The following is a 16372-nucleotide window of genomic DNA, read 5'->3' as shown; positions in this document are numbered from 1 at the left end:
TTTCTTCCAGAGAACATTCTTTTATTACCTTTTATTCATTTTTTTTTCCTCTAGCTGTTCTGTTTTATTCTCCACTTTTATACACATTTTAGGCCTTCTGGATCTCTCCTCCGTATCTCTGACCTTTATTTTCAGAATTCGTTTCTTCTGTGTCTTTTCTCCTCTGAATTCCGAGATATTCTCTTAGGTTTTTCCTCCCTGATTTCTAACATATCTGGTGCCTTCTTGTGTAATACTTTTAGGGAAGTTCCCAGGCCTAGGGACTGAACCCATGCCACAGCAGTAACAAGGCCAGATCCTTAATCTGCTGAGCTACCAGGGAACTCCCTCTAACTCTGTAAATTAGCCCCTTTCTACCCTGGGATTTGTTATTCATTCCCCCATTGATGGCAGTAACCAGGGGAAGGCAGTTTAATGGAAACTTCTATGGGCAGTAAAATGGAACATTTGGGTTCTTATCCTACCCAGTGGCCTTGGCTGAATCTCATAATCTCTCAGGCATTCTAGCTTCTCTTCTGTATAATATGGAAAATAAAATCAATTTTATTTAACTGACAGGGTGGTTATAAAAATAAAAGGAGTCCACTAGGAGTCCCTGGTGGACTAGCAGTTAAGGATTTGGCCATGTCACTGCTGTGGCTTAGGTTCAGTCCCTGGCCTGGGAACTTCTGCATGCTGTGGGCATGGCCAAAAATAAAAATAAAAACAAAAAACTCTAATTGAAAGTGTCTATGAATAGTACCACTTCACCTCACAGTAGAATCCTAGGGGTCATTCCTGTACCTTTGTACTCTGCCTTCCCCAGGTATGAACGAACCATCTGTGATCTCCTGTAATTCACCTCCAGGACTTGGGTGTTGTTCCCATCCCGTCTCTCCCACTCGAGATCATTGCTTCTGTGCAGTTGTCTCCTATGTCCCTGCCGTATTAGTTTTCCTCAGCTAGGTTATTCCCGTCACTATAAAACATGCTGTAATTTCTCACACATTCAAAACAAACAACCCTAGCTGTATTCCATATCCACTTCTAGCTCCATTTCTCTGTGTTTTTTTTTTTTGTTTTTTTTTGTCTTTTCTAGGGCCACACCCATGGCATATGGAGATTCCCAGGCTTAGGGGTCTAATCGGAGCTGTAGCCACCGGCCTACACCACAGCCACAGCAACGCCAGATCCCAGCCGAGTCTGCAACCTATACCACAGTTCACGGCAACGCCAGATCCTTAACCTGCTGAATGAGGCCAGGGATCAAACGTGCAACCTCATGGTTCCTGGTCGGATTCGTTAACCACTGCGCCACGACAGGAACTCCTCTCTGTTCTTTTGCAACAAAACCTATTGAAAGAGATGGCTCTTCTGCCTCCACTTCCTTTCCTTCTGTTTTCTCTTGAATCCATTCCAGGCAAGCTTTCATGTCCTCCATGAGACTTCAAATGATCTCTCTTAATGCCACATCCAATGGACAGTTCTTGTTCCTTGTACCACTCGACCTCTTAGTAGCATTTGACTGTCTGTTGTTCTCACCTTCTTTCTTGGTATAATTTTTTCACCAGGCTTCCAGTGAAGCTCAATTTTCTTTTTTTCCTTCTATCCCATTGGTGTCGCCTTTGCAGACTCCTTTCTTTTATTCTTTTCATCTTCCTGGTTTCTAGTCATCAGAGCCCACCCAGGCTCAGGTCTTGGACCTTTTTTCTTCCTATCTTCCCTCTGTAGGCAATCTTACCTAGTATCAGAGCTTTAAATATTAACTGGACATCAGTTAACTTCCGATTTAACTTTCTACATTTGGCCTTTCTCTGGACTCCAGGGTCAAATATCTAATGGACATTCAGCATGTCTACTGGATGTATGATAATCATGTCAAGAATTAAGGTAAGGAGTTCCCGTCGTGGCGCAGTGGTTAACGAACCCGACTAGGAACCATGAGGTTGCGGGTTCGGTCCCTGCCCTTGCTCAGTGGGTTAACGATCCGGCGTTGCCGTGAGCTGTGGTGTAGGTTGCAGATGCGGCTCGGATCCCGCGTTGCTGTGGCTCTGGCGTAGGCCAGTGACTACAGCTCCGATTCGACCCCTAGCCTGGGAATCTCCATATGCCGCGGGAGCGGCCCAAGAAATAGCAACAACAACAACAAAAGACAAAAAAAAAAAAGAAGAAGAATTAAGGTAAAACAGAACTCATAATTGGTCCATCCAAACCTGCTCCTCTCACAGTTTCTTGTGTTAAAAAATGGCAACTTCGTACTTCTAGTTGCTCAAGCCAAAAACCTTAGCATCATCTTGGCCTTTTTATTTATTTATTTACACCTAAAATCAGCAAATCCTGTCAGCTCTACCTACAGAGAATATCTAGAATCTGATCAGTTCTCATCACCTCCCCCACGACCACATCACCACAATGCAAACTCTCCTCACCCCTTGCCAGGATTACTGCAGTAACCTGCTCACTGGTCTCCCTGCCCCCACCCCCCCATCCACTTAGTCCATTTTCTGTGAATGATTCTTTTAAATGTAAATCGCATGCCATTCTGCAGTGTAAAATGTTTCAGTGGGTTCCTGTCTAAGCCAAAAGTTAAGAAACCAAAGTTCTTAAAATGGTCCACAGGCCTGACATCATCCAGCTTCCTTTTACCTCTCGGGCCCTCTTTTTTTCAGCCCATTCCAGCCCCTCTAGTCTCCTTCCACTTTGTTGTCAAAGAAAGCTTGCTCTTGCCTTGAGGACTTTGCATTTGCTGTTCCATCTGCCAGGTACCTGTGTAGCTCACCCGCCCCATTCAGTCTGTCCCTGCAGGTCACTTTCCCAGTGAAAAGCTTTCTCAGGCCACCCTCCATTCTCCCAAGCTCTCTATCCCCTTAATCTTTTTATTTTTCTCCGTAGAACTTTGGCCACCTGACAAATAAATAGGAATATCAATGTCAGTATGTCAATATTTGTTATTGTCCCATTCCATTAGAACGTCAGATCCACTGGGACATGGGGCTGGAATTGTTACCTTCCTTACACGTAGAACCATGCCAACTGAGCTAGGAACTCAGTAAACAGGAAAAAACTCCTGACTCCTTTTTCTCTCTGTGTGCCCGTAGCCAGTCAGATGCCAGAGCCTGTAGATTCTGCTTCTCTACACCTTGAAGTCATCCCCTTCCTTCTCATTTTACTGTCCCTGTCTTGGATCAGGCCCCGTTGTTTGCTTGGGAAAGGACAAGCACTTTCAGCGGATCTCGACTCCAGTTTTTACTCCTCTCCAGTAAATTAACCTGGCCATATTGGCCCTGTCACTTCCTTCTTTAAATTCTTCACTGGCCTTCCACTCATTAATGGGGGAAAACCAAACTTTTATATATTCAGTCAGCTTTATCCTTCAGTCACTAGGGCACGTGTCAGTTACAGTCATCACTGATCCTTTCCCTCATAGTTAATGTCATAAACATTATCTTCCTCTAGCTTGTAGAATTAATTAAATTTAAATTCAGATTAAAATTAAATTAAAACTTCATTGGAGCTCCCTGGTGGGCCTAGCCGTTAAGGACCCAGTGTCGTCACTGCTGTGGCAAGGGCCTGGGAATTTCCACATGCGGCAGACAAAAATAAATTAAAAAATTTTTCTTTTTCTTTTATTTTTGGTACCTGTAGCATATGGAAGTTCTTGGACTAGAGGTAGAATTGGAGCTGTAGCTGCCAGTCTATGCCACAGCCACAACCACAGCAATGCCAGATCTGGGCCATATCTGCAACCTTCACTGCAGCTTGTGGCAATGTCAGATCTTGAAATTTTTTTTTTTTTTTTTGTCTTTTTGCCATTTCTTGGGCCGCTGCCACGGCATATGGAGGTTCCCAGGCTAGGGGTCTAATCGGAGCTGTAGGCACCGGCCTACGCCAGAGCCACAGCAACACGGGATCAGAGCCACAGCAACGCAGGATCAGAGCCACGTCTGCAGCACAGCTCACAGCAACGCTGGATCATTAACCCACTGAGCAAGGGCAGGGACCGAACCCGCAACCTCATGGTTCCTAGTCGGATTCGTTAACCACTGCGCTACGACGGGAAATCCAGATCCTGAAATTTTTAATTTTAAAAATTAAAAATAAAGCATTCAGTTCCTCAGTCATACGAGTCACATTTCAAATGCTCAGTAGCCACATGTGGCTGTTGACTCTATTATTTACAGTATCAGATGGCAAGATTTCTATCGTCATAGAAGGTTCTATAAAAAAAGCACTGGTGTAGCTTGTGGCTTAGCAGGTTAAGAACCCAACTAGTAGCCATGAGGATGCGGGTTCGACCCCTGGCCCCACTCAGTGGGTTAAGGATCCGACATTACCATGAGCTGTGGGGTAGGTCACAGACGCGGCTCAGATCCCGCATTGCTGTGGCTCTGGTGTAGGCCAGCAGCTGTAGCTCTGATTTGACCCCCCAGCCTGGGAACTTTCATATGCTGCAGGTGTGGCCCTAAAAAAAAAAAAGGATTGGTCTAATCCAGTCTCTTTGAATAGACCATGATGGAAGATAGTGTAAGAAAGAGAAAGAAATGTATATAGATGTGTGACTGGATCACTGCTGTACGGCACGGCAGAAATTGACACAACATTGTAAATAATCAACTATAATTAAAAAAAAAAAAATGCTGACTTAAACCTTTCCCCAAACTCTACAGAGCATTCCCAATTATTCTCTGCTCTCCAAACACACCACCTACTTTTGGTCCACTGTTTTTGCTACTGCTCTTACTCTGCTCAGAGTGCTCTTCTTTCCCTTTTCTATTAAATTCTCTGATTTTCAGGTCCCAAATCATATTCTATAACTTACTGGAAATTTTTGATGACACCCCCTCCAATGGTTAGTCTTCCATCGGACCCCCTGCTCCCCACCACGGGAAGCTCCCAGCACTTCTGATTAGACCTAGCCTCACAACCCTCCTTAAGACCCCTGGGTTCTCATTATCTTGAAGTAGGTCGTTCTCCACCATCCTCCTCACCTACCAGCTAGTGAGGAAGTGAGATGTTGTGCAGGAAGGCAGTAGAGAGGGCTTAGATGGAAAATACGAACTGCTGGGCCAAGAGACTAGGCTTCTAGAAATCGAGTTCCCACTCAGGTCAATACTCTGGATGTGCAGGTGTACGTCTAAGAAGCCTGTATTACCATAGTTTTCTTGCTCCAGTCTGGTAAGTCCTGCTGGGGCTGCAGGCTTTGACAAAGCTTCTGGTATGGATGGTGTGGCCCCTTTGGGGACATAGAAGAGGAAAGTAGAGCCAGGGAGGTACCCAAGCGGTTGAGCCCAGAGAAGCTGAAAGACTTTGTTGAAGGATGTCTTTTGCACCAGGTTTGGCCTGCACAGGTATGCCGTGCTCCTAGCCTGCAGGTCCTGTCCTCCACCTTTAGGGGTAGAGCCTGAGTGAGGCTGAGTTATGACCCTCTTTGCTGCAGCTGCAAAGGAAGTTTGCTGTGTCCAGTGCTGCAGGGAAATGGGGAATCCTGGAAGAGAGACGGCGCGGCCGCGCAGTATAACAGAACACACAAGACGCTTATGTTTAGAAAGTGGGGGACCAGAAGGCACTCTGTTCCGAAGAACAAAGGCCCCTAGGCTTTAGCCCACAAGATCTTTTATTAAGGAAGGTGATGGGATTATTATTGATGGGATTTTTTCCATTTTTTTTTATTACTCCAATGAATTTATCACATCTGTAGTTGTATAATGTTCATAACAATCTGATTTCACAGGATTTCCATCCCACAGCCCAGGCATATCCCCCCACCCCCCAAACTGTCTCCTCCAGAGACCATAAGTTTTTCAATGTCTGTGAGTCAGCATCTGTTCTGCAAAGAAGTTCCGTCTGTCCTTTTTTCAAATTCCACATGTCAGTGAAAGCATTTGATGTTGGTGTCTCATTGTATGGCTGACTTCACTTAGCATGATAATTTCTAGGTCCATCCATGTTGCTAAAAATGCTGGTATTTCGTTCATTTTAATGGCTGAGTAATATTCCATTGTGTATATGTACCACATCTTCTGGATCCACTCCTCTGTCAATGGACATTGAGGTTGTTTCCATGTCTTGGCTATTGCAAACAGTGCTTCAGTGAACATCGGAGTACATGTGTCTTTTCGAGTCATGGTTTTCTCTGGATAGATGCCCAGGAGTGGGATTGCTGGATCAAACGGTAGTTCTATGTTTAGTTTTCTGAGGAATCTCCATACTGCTTTCCACAGTGGTTGCACCAATTGACAATCCCACCAACAGTGTACTAGGGTTCCTTTTTCTCCACACCCTCTCCAGCACTTATTGTTTGTAGACTTTTGAATGATGGCCATTCTGGCTGGTGGAAGGTGGTACCTCAGAGTGGTTTTGATTTGCATCTCTCTAATAATGAGTGATGTTGAACATCTTTTCATGTGTTTCTTGGCCATCTGTATGTCTTCTTTGGAGAACTGTCTGTTTAGATCTCTGCCCATTTTTTGATGGGCTTGTTTGTTTTTTTGGTATGGAGCTGCAGGAGGTGTTTATAAATTTTGGAGATGAATCCCTTGTCAGTGGATTCACTTGCAAAGATTTTCTCCCCTTCTGTGAGTTGTCTTTTTGTGTTGTTTAGGGTTTCCTTTGCTGTGCAGAAACTTTGAAGTTGGATTACATCCCATTTGTTTATTTTTCTTTTTATTGTCAGTACTCTGATAGGTGGATCTGAGAAGATATTGCTGTCGTTTATGTCAGAGAGTGTTTGGCCTATGTTTTCCTCTAAGAGTTTGATAGTGTCTGGTCTTATATTTAGGTCTTTCATCCATTTGGAGTTTCTTTTTGTGTATGGTGTTAGGGAGTGTTCTAATTTCATTCTTTTCCATGTGGCTGTCCAGTTTTCCCAGCACCGCTTATTGAACAAGCTGTCCTTTCTCCATTGTATATTCTTGCTTCCTTTGTCATAGATGAGTTGGCTGTAGGTGTGTGGGTTGAATTCTGGGGTTTCTATCCTGTTCCACTGATCTCTATTTCTGTCTTTGTATTAATGGGATTAAGGAGGGTGACAAGATGGTCGGGCAGGGACAGGCACAGGGAATAATGAGATTATCTTCTTAGTGATATCAAAGGGGGTATCCTTAGGACATTGTGCAGCTGTTTATAGAATAACATGGTTAATGCATAAGTCCTTTATCTTGTCTTTAAAGGAGACTCTGTACTTTAGAACTCTGAGTCCATAGATATTTGCCTTCTGCAGAGTTCTGCTGTTCTGTGGTCTCCAACAGAAGTTCTACTTGGAACAGCTGGGAGCTGTCTAGGCCCCGTCTAGGGTAGAGATTCACATCAGCAAGATCAGGACCATCCCAGCCAGAATCCCTCCTGCTGAGGAGCACACCTGCCTTGAATCTGTTCCTTAGGTTTGTTTGTTTTTTAGGGCCGCACCTACCGGCATATGGAGGTTCCCAGGCTAGGGGGTCTAACCAGAGCTGTAGCCACTTGCCTACTCCACAGCCACAGCAACATCAGATCCAGTCAGATCCAAGCTGTGTCTGTGACCTTACACCGCAGCTTAAGGCAATGCCAGATCCTTAACCCACTGAGCGAGACCAGGGATGGAACCCACATCCTCATGGATGCTAGTCAGATTTGTTTCCACTGAGCCACCACGGGAACTCCAGTTCCTTATGTTTTAGAGAGGGGCTGGGGTTTGTTAACCCTGTAGTTCTTAGTGTTGTGTGGTGGGCTAAGGGGAGGATAAAGGAAGCAGAGCAGGGACACTGGAAATACAGTTGTTTTAAGCTCATGTATTTAGGCGTGCTGAGGCCAGCTCAGTTTATGAGATTTACCCCTTCTCCCCCTACTCTGCTTTTGCAGGACTTGGCACCTGTTCAAGGGAAAAGTCTAAGGATATCCAAGCAGGTCAGGTAGTTCTAAAAGCCATGAACCAGGTAAGTCAAAATTTCCCCTGTCCTTGAAATAATATCCTGCCAACATTTGTGTTCTTTACCCTGAAACTTCTGTCTTTCGCTGAGCCCCATTCAGTAAACCTGCTCCCAGTTCCTTCACTGCAGGGAAAGAGTGATGCATCCACCTCCCTTCGTGGCCCTCTCTTCTCCAGTGTGTCCACGTATGTGCACAGTGCTCTTACCAATGGAGCAGAGAGAGAAATATGAGAGCCACCTTTATCAGAGCCATGGTTGAATAGAGCCAAAGATAACCTTGATCTTTTCCAGTAAGCCAGGTAGTTTAATTTTTTTCTTCTTTTTTTTTTGGTCTTTTTAGGGCCACACCCGTGGCATATGGAAGTTCCCAGGCTAGGGGTCAGATTGGAGCTGTAGCTGCCAGCCTACACCACAGCCACGGCAGTGTTGGATCCAACCTGCATCTGCAGCCTACGCCACAGCTCATAGCAGCGCTGGATCCTTAACCCACTGAGCGAGGTCAGGGATTGAACCTGCATCCTCATAGATGCTAGTCTGGGTTGCTAACCACTGAGCCATGATGGGAACTCCTTTTTCTTCTAATTTTAAATGTCATCCTCTCTTTAAAAACCATAAAACATTTCACACTATCAAAGAATGTTACAAAGACGTCTACAACATACATATGGTATAAAGAATAATAAAATATTGATGTATTCATTTCCCAGCTTAATGTACCATCTGATTACCCTTCATCCCTTCCCAGGTCTCTCTACTTATTGTATTACTGTCTCACCAAATGTTTTTTGTTTGTTTTGTTTTGTTTTTTAGGGCCACACCAGCGGAATATGGAGGTTCCCAGGCTAGGGGTCCTATCGGAGCTGCAGCCGCCGGCCTACGCCACAGCAACACTGGATCTGAGCCACATCTGCAATCTGCACCACATCTCATGGCAACACTGGATCCTTAACCTGCTGAGTGAGGCCAGGGATCAAACCTGTGTCTTCATGTATACTAGTCATATTCATTTCCACTGAGCCATGACGGAAACTCCCCCATCTCACTAATGTTAATGACCACTTTCAATTTTGTGTTTGTTGGTACTGCTCTTTGTTTGTTTGTTTGTTTGTTTGTTTAGGGCCGCACCCTCAGCACATCTGAAGTTTCCAGGCTAGGGGTTGAATCAGAGCTACAGCTGCTGGTCTACATCACAGCCACATCAACACCAGACCTGAGCTGCATCTGTGACCTACACCGCAGCTCACACCAACACCAGATCCCTAACCCACTGAGCAAGGCCAGGGATCGAACCTGCATCCTCATGTATACTAATCATAATCATTTCCACTGAGCCATGACGGGAACTCCCCCATCTTACCAATGTTAATGACTACTCTCAATTTTGTGTTTGTTGGTACTGGTTTTTTTGTTTTGTTTTTGTTTTTGTTTTTTTAGGGCCGTACCCTCAGCATATGGAAGTTCCCAGGCTAGGGGTTGAATCAGAGCTATAGCTGCCAGCCTACACCACAGCCACAGCAACACAGGATCTGAGACACATCTGCAACCTACACCACAGCTCACGGCAATGCCAGATCCTTAACCCACTGAACAAGGCCAGGGATCAAACCTGCAACCTCGTGGTTCCGGTCAGATTCTTTTCTGCCGTGCCACAATGGAAACTACAAATTCAGCATGCTTAAAATTTTTCTCCTGGGATTTCTCCCAACTGCATGAATTTTAACCTCATTAAAAGTGAGACAGCCAGTGTTATGCGCCTCCTAGTGGGACGCTCTAGGAAGTACACAGTTCCGTCTCTGATGTGTTTATGGCGCCTAAAACAATAGGGTAGTAGAACAGCATGTTAAACTATCTCAGGAAGAGGCAGTCAGCCAAATCCAGGATGTGGGAAATGCTACTGACTCAGATGTTTGTTTAATGAATAAATAGCAGTAAATAAATTTACAGGGTCTGTGAGGGCTGTTAGAGATTTGAGAGATTTTAGGAAATCTATAAACTAATGGCAAGAGGTGGATGTTTTTGAATCCTGATTTGAATAAACCAACTGTCAAAAATCACTTTAGAGAAAATGGGGCAATTTGAAACTTGATCTGGTTATTAGGAAATTAGTGTTAATGTTATTAGGCATGATAATGATATTTCTTGTAATGATATGCCTTTTTTTAAAGGTCTAATCTGCTAGATACTAAATTATTTGTGGATGAACTACTACAATGTTTGGTATGTAGGATTTGCCTCAAAATACACCAGGGGTTAAAAAAACAGAAAGGAAGAGGGTGAAGCAAGATTTGCAAACTCTCCTTAAATTACTGAAGCAGAGTGATGGATTCATGGGGTTCATTATACTCTTGGCTGTACTCCTGTGTATTTTGAAAAATCTTTGTAATAAATTGAAAAACTGAAAGCTGTTTCAAAAAGATTAAAATAAAATAAATAGAAGTCGTTTCGTGTACTGGTAGTGCATGGCTTTATTGTTTCAGGGATTGGTGACCTTCAGGGATGTGGCCATAGAGTTCTCTCAGGAAGAATGGAAGTGCCTGGAACCTGCCCAGAGGGACTTGTACAGGGATGTGACTTTGGAGAACTTTGGTAACTTGGTCTCGCTAGGTAAGGATTTGTATATAATACAGGACCAGCCAGGAGGAAACGGAAGTGGGGGCGGCTACCACAGTGGGAGGCCGTTACCACCTCTGGCTGGCAGGGGTAAAGGGAGGAAACGCTGCCACCAGGAGATGGTGAGAGCTAGAGGCCTGGAGAAGGGCCAGCTGGTCGGGCTGCGGCTGCCTCCAGGCCTCCTGGGTCAGAGGGAGGGAGAGGGATAAGAAACATCCCAGACTGTCTCTTCCTGCCCGCTGCTGCTTTCCATCAACCAAACCCAATGAGAAATGGGGCTGGATCACACGGTCCTTACAGGGAAGCTGCCTGGGTCCCCGAGCCGGGCCAGGAATAGCAGGGAATAAATGGGGGAGGAGGAGAGGGCCGATGGAGAATAAACCACCGTAGTTATTTACTCCAGATAATTCAGGACTAGCCTTCCGGAATTTCTCATTTCTTCATGGTGAATTTCTAGGAAGACTTAAGTATCTGGCTGTGTTTCCACTGTTTCCAGGGAAATTGTCTGTGTTTTGTAGAAGTGGAAACAGGTAGTGCCATTGGCACCCCCATCTTCCCATCCTTTGAACAAACCACACTTTCCTTACATCATTACCTCTCTTTCTTAGCGACCAAGGGATTGGGTTTGGGTTTGGGACCCACATAATCATGCCCCATCTCCTTTCCTATAAACAGGACTTTCTATTTCTAAGCCCGATGTCATCTCCTTACTGGAGCAAGGGAAAGACCCCTGGATGATGGCAAACGATATGACAGGACCATGGTGCCCAGGTGAGTGAGGGCTGGGAGAAGCAGCCCAGCGGATGAGTCAACCACTGGCAGTAACTTGAGTTGTCAGGAAACTCCCTCCAAACCCTACCGAGACGGAGGAGTAAAAGCCTGAGACATGCGGACATGAAGAGCAAAGATCTTGCCAGCATCAGCTTCCAAGGGAAGCTTGCCCTTGCCCCATTCATTCCTCTCTGCTCTGTCTTCTCTGGTATTTTCCTCTTCATTTCAAAACGCAGTGTGCCCCCTCCTTCCCCAGCGGCAGCCGTTTTACCTGTACTTTGGATCCTTTTTTCTTCAAGTGTCTTCAATCCTTACAAAATAACTTAATTTCTTAAAACAGCTTCTTGGTTTACCTAATTCAGCAATTCATTTACCCTCTTAACTGCTGAGGGGTAAGGATGTCTAGGGGCTGGCTCTGCCACTTACTAGATCTGTGAGTTTAGGTAAGTTCCTTAAATTCTCTGTGCTTCAGTTTTCTTCTCTACCAATGGGATAAAAAATAGTACCTTCCTATGTGGTGGTTGTGACTTTTTTATGAGTTAATGTGTGAAAATGCCCAGAATAATGTCAGGCAATAGGCCCACTAAATAAATAAGTGGTAGTGAGTATTAGTAACTAGCACTTGCTGGACAGTATTGGAGGCTTTGAATATTTAGTTATCAGTTACCACCTCCTGACTTCTCTGTATTGTTGTCATTTTTTTTTCATTATTTTTTCTCTATCTGAAGAACACCCTTAAATTTCCTTTAGTGTATGTCTGCTGTTGACAGATTCTCTCAGTTTTTGACCACATGAAAATGTATTCCACCTTCTTTCTTGTAGGATATCTTCACTGAGTGTGGAATCCTGTGTTGGCAGGAATTTTCTCTCAGCCCACTGCCTTTTCTCTTCCAATGTGGTCTGTCAATGAGTCATGTTCCAATTTTGGAAAATGTTCCACATATATTTAAAACTAGTGCTCATTTTGTTTTTGTTTTTTTGTGGGTGTTTTTTGTTTGTTTGTTTGTTGTTTGTTTGTTTTTTGTTTGTTTTTCTTTTGGGTGTACCTGGGGCATGTGAAAGTTCCCAGGCCAGGGATCAAACCCGTGCCCCAGCAGTGACAATACCAAATCATTAACCCGCTGCACCACCAGGGAACTCCTAACTAATAACCTTTTTGATTATGATTTATAGTCTACATATCCTTTTAACTTTCTCTGCACTTGTGCTGTCAAATTCTGAGAGCTCTTTCTTGTATTATACATTTTGCTACCACATTTTACATTTTTCTAAAAATGAAATATAGATCCTGTTGCAAACTGTATTTTCATCAGTACAATCCATTCTTCATTTTCCCACTTAGTGCTTTTAACCATGAATCTATTTTTTCTGATAGTAATATAAAGTGCCCTGTTTTTGTTAGTTTAAAAAATTATGATGTATCTTTGCTTATCCTTTTTTCTTTTTTTCTTGGCTGTGGCATGCAGTGACTTGATGTGGGATCTCAGTTTCCAGAGCAGGGATTGAACCCAGGCCACAGGGGTAAAAGCACCAAGTCCTAACCACTAGGCCACCAGGAAACTCTCTATCCTTTTGAAAAAATTATTGCCATTTTATTTTAAGCATGTCCATTATAATCGGAATTAGAGGTTTTTTTTTTTGCTTTTTGTTTTTAAAGTGGCTGTACCCCAGCATATGGAAGTTCAGGGGCTAGGGACTCAAGCCAGGCTGAGTGCTGAAGCAGACTGGGGATTGAACCCACGCCTCTGCAGTGACCTGAGCTGCTGCAGTCAGATTCTTTTGTTTGTTTGTTGTCTTTCTGCCATTTCTTGGGTTGCTCCCGCAGCATATGGAGGTTCCCAGGCTAGGGGTCCAATCGGAGCTGTAGCCTCCCGCCTACGCCAGAGCCACCGCAACTCGGGATCCGAGCCGCGTCTGCAACCTACACCACAGCTCACGGCAACGCCGGAATCTTAACCCACTGAGCAAGGGCAGGGATCGAACCTGCAACCTCATGGTTCCTAGTCGGATTTGTTAACCACTGAGCCACAACGGGAACTCCTGCAGTCAGATTCTTAACCCACTGCACCACAGCAGAAACTCCTCCAAGTTTCCTTTTTTAATCAATCTGAGATTCCTTGACTCTAATAGAATTTAATCCATTCTCAATTACTTTACATTTTGAAAGTTTTAAAGTATATATTTGTCAACAATAAACAAATAAAAATAAAACATGTATTTGTGACAGAGACCTTATATCACCCACAAAGCCTAAAAAATTTACTATATGGTCCTTTACAGGAAAAGTTCATTAACCTCTGCCTGGATTCACCGCACTCTGATTTTGTTTTGGTGATCTGGAACGTTTGCTTCATTCTTTCATTATTTTTAAAATACTTTATAAAGGTATAATATGCATTATTCTTCATTAACAATAATGCTGTGTATCAGTCATCTAGTCACCTGTGGGCCAGATCTGTCCTGCTCCCCGTTTTTACATGGCCCATGAGCCTCTTGAGCCTGTTCTGTAAACGCCTTCTAAGGGATGCATATGCATAATTAAAATTATATGCTTGTGGATTTATATCAGTATTTGGCAGTACTATCTATATGAGACAGTTCCATAAGTGAAATACATAAAATCATATTACAGATCAGCACTAACAGATAAACATTTGCCATCAATTCTAATGCTAGAGAACACTAACCTTGAACTCCACTTAAGTGATGTGTTACCTCCTCCAGAAAAAGGATTCTCTTCTTCTCCTTCGTAGACCTGTATTCCAAAAAAAAATTATACTCATTTCTTATTATATTTTGAATGATGTCAATAAAAAATTTATAGCAGTTTGTTTTATCTCTTGTCATATAAGTGCCTGAATAATATCCTCATTTTCGCCTCTTAAACCAGAAAGCCTAAAATATTGACTATCTGGCTTTTTTTTTTTTTTTTTTTTGCTTCACGCACAGCATGGGAAGTTCCCAGGCCAGGGATCAAACCTGCGCCACAGCAGTGACAATACCAAATCCTCAACCTGCTGCGCCACAGGAGAACTCCTTATCTGGCATTTTAAAGAAAAAGTTTGACAACCCCTGATTTAGAGATGCAGTTGAAAGTCCTTTTTTGAGGAGAAAAATATATATAATCAAAATTCTACTTGCCTTGTACTGAAACCAGCCTTAATCACCAAAACATCAGTACTTCAAGGGTTGAAAACCACCAACCAGCTTTCTGGCTTCCCTTTATACTTCGCTTAGACTTACATTTCCTTGGAGGAGTGGACTCCAGGGTTGAGATTGAAAAGGTCTGATACATTAAATTACTGTTTTTCCTTTCTGTGTATATTTGTTTCCTACAACCTCTGTAATGGACTGCCACAAACTTAATGGTTTAAAACAACACAAATTTATTTTCTCACAGTCCTGGAGATTAAAGATCCAAAATGCATCTCATTGGGCCAAAATCAAGGCGTCCCAAAGAGCTGTGTTTGTTTCTGGAGGCTCCAGGTGAGAATCAGTTTTCTTGCCTTGTCCAGCTCCAAGAGGCCATCTCCATTTCCTGGATCACAGCCCCCTTCCATCCTCAGAGCCAGCAGTGGCTTCTTTACTTCCCCCTTTCTGATTCTGCTTCTCCTGACTCCCTCTTTCACTTTTAAGGACTCCCATGACTACACTGGACCCACCCAAGTACTCCAGGATTACCCCCCCCACCTCCTGATCAGCTGAGTAGCCACCTTAATTTCATCTCCACCTTTACTTCCCCCTTCTTGGGTAAACAGTACATTCACAAGTTCCAGGGATTAGGACGTGGACATCTTGGAGAGGTCATTATTTGACCCGCCACTCTGTATACGATTTTTTGAAGAGAGGTTGTTGAATTTGCATTAATTAAAAGTGTATATAGGAGTTCCCGTCGTGGCTCAATGATTAACAAATCTGACTAGCATCCATAAGGACTCAGGTTCGACCCCCCGCCTTGCTCAGTGGGTTAAGGATCCAGTGTTGCCCTGAGCTGTGGTATAGGTCGAAGACCAGCTTGGATCCTGCGTTGCTGTGGCTTAGGCTGGTGGCTACAGCTCTAATTTGACCCCCTAGCCTGGGAACATCCATATGTTGGGAGTACAGCCCTAAAAAGAAAAAAAAAAAAAAGTGCATATAGTATGACTCCACTGAAATTCTGTATTTTATCCCTAGTAAACCCATTACTGTTTATTCTGTAACAAGTATGATCATTCACAGAATATTTGGTTGGTTTGTTTTCTAAGTCCTTATGATTCTGGGGGAGAGGGAGGGGGGAAGCTTGTTAAATAAGATTTTTGAAAATTGTAATATTACATAAAATTTACCAGTTTGACCGTTTTGCAATGTACAAATTCAGTGGCATTAATTACATTCATAATGGTGTGCAGCCATCATCCCTGTCCATTTCCAGAACTTAGTCATCATCCCAAACAGACATTCTGTACCCGGTAAACAGTGACTGCCCATCCCCACCACCCTCCCCCCGCCCCCGACTTCTCTTCTACTTTCTGTCTCAGTGAATTTGACAGTTCTGGGTACCTCGTGTAAATGTAGGCAGGCAAATAAGCCAGTGTTTGTATCTGGCTTATTTTACTTTTAGCATCATATCTTCAAGGTTCATGCGTGTTGTAGCATTTGTCAGAATTTAATTCCTTTTTGAGGCTGAATAACAGTCCATTCATTTTGTTTATTCATTCCTCTGTTGATGGATATTTGGGTTCTTTCTCCCTCTTGGCTGTTGTAAATAATGCTGCTCTGAGTGTTGGTGCACAAGTATCTAAGTCCCTGTTTTCACTTCTTTGGGGTATATACCTAGGAATGAAATTGTTAGATCAGCTGGTAATTTATGTTTAACTCTTTGAACCCATGTCTTAATTTTTTTTTTTGTCTTTTTGCTATTTCTTGGGCTGCTCCCGTGGCATATGGAGGTTCCCAGGCTAGGGGTCCAATCGGAGCTGTAGCCACCAGCCTACGCCAGAGCCACAGCAACACAAGATCCGAACCGCGTCTGCAACCTACACCACAGCTCACGGCAACGCCGGATCGTTAACCCACTGAGCAAGGGCAGGGACCGAACCCGCAACCTCATGGTTCCTAGTCGGATTCGT

General features: G+C 43.7%; 1 protein-coding gene across 2 annotated transcripts in view; it reads left to right on the top strand.

Annotated features, from left to right (window-relative positions):
• Positions 1-16372, top strand: part of ZNF565 (zinc finger protein 565) — a 33022-nt gene that overhangs the window by 12112 nt on the left and 4538 nt on the right. The window contains exons 3-5 of one of the 2 annotated variants that reach the window (XM_047793105.1): positions 7816-7889; positions 10361-10487; positions 11169-11264. In XM_047793105.1, the coding sequence (XP_047649061.1) occupies positions 7881-7889; positions 10361-10487; positions 11169-11264 (232 nt within the window). In that variant the 5' untranslated portion in view covers positions 7816-7880. Of the gene's footprint in view, positions 1-7815; positions 7890-10327; positions 10488-11168; positions 11265-16372 lie in introns of those variants that run through there. The other variant, XM_047793103.1, reaches the window with a different exon arrangement.

The sequence above is a fragment of the Phacochoerus africanus genome, chromosome 8, assembly GCF_016906955.1.
Source record: "Phacochoerus africanus isolate WHEZ1 chromosome 8, ROS_Pafr_v1, whole genome shotgun sequence".
NCBI lineage: Eukaryota > Metazoa > Chordata > Mammalia > Artiodactyla > Suidae > Phacochoerus > Phacochoerus africanus.
This window is presented reverse-complemented; position numbering and strand designations above follow the sequence as displayed.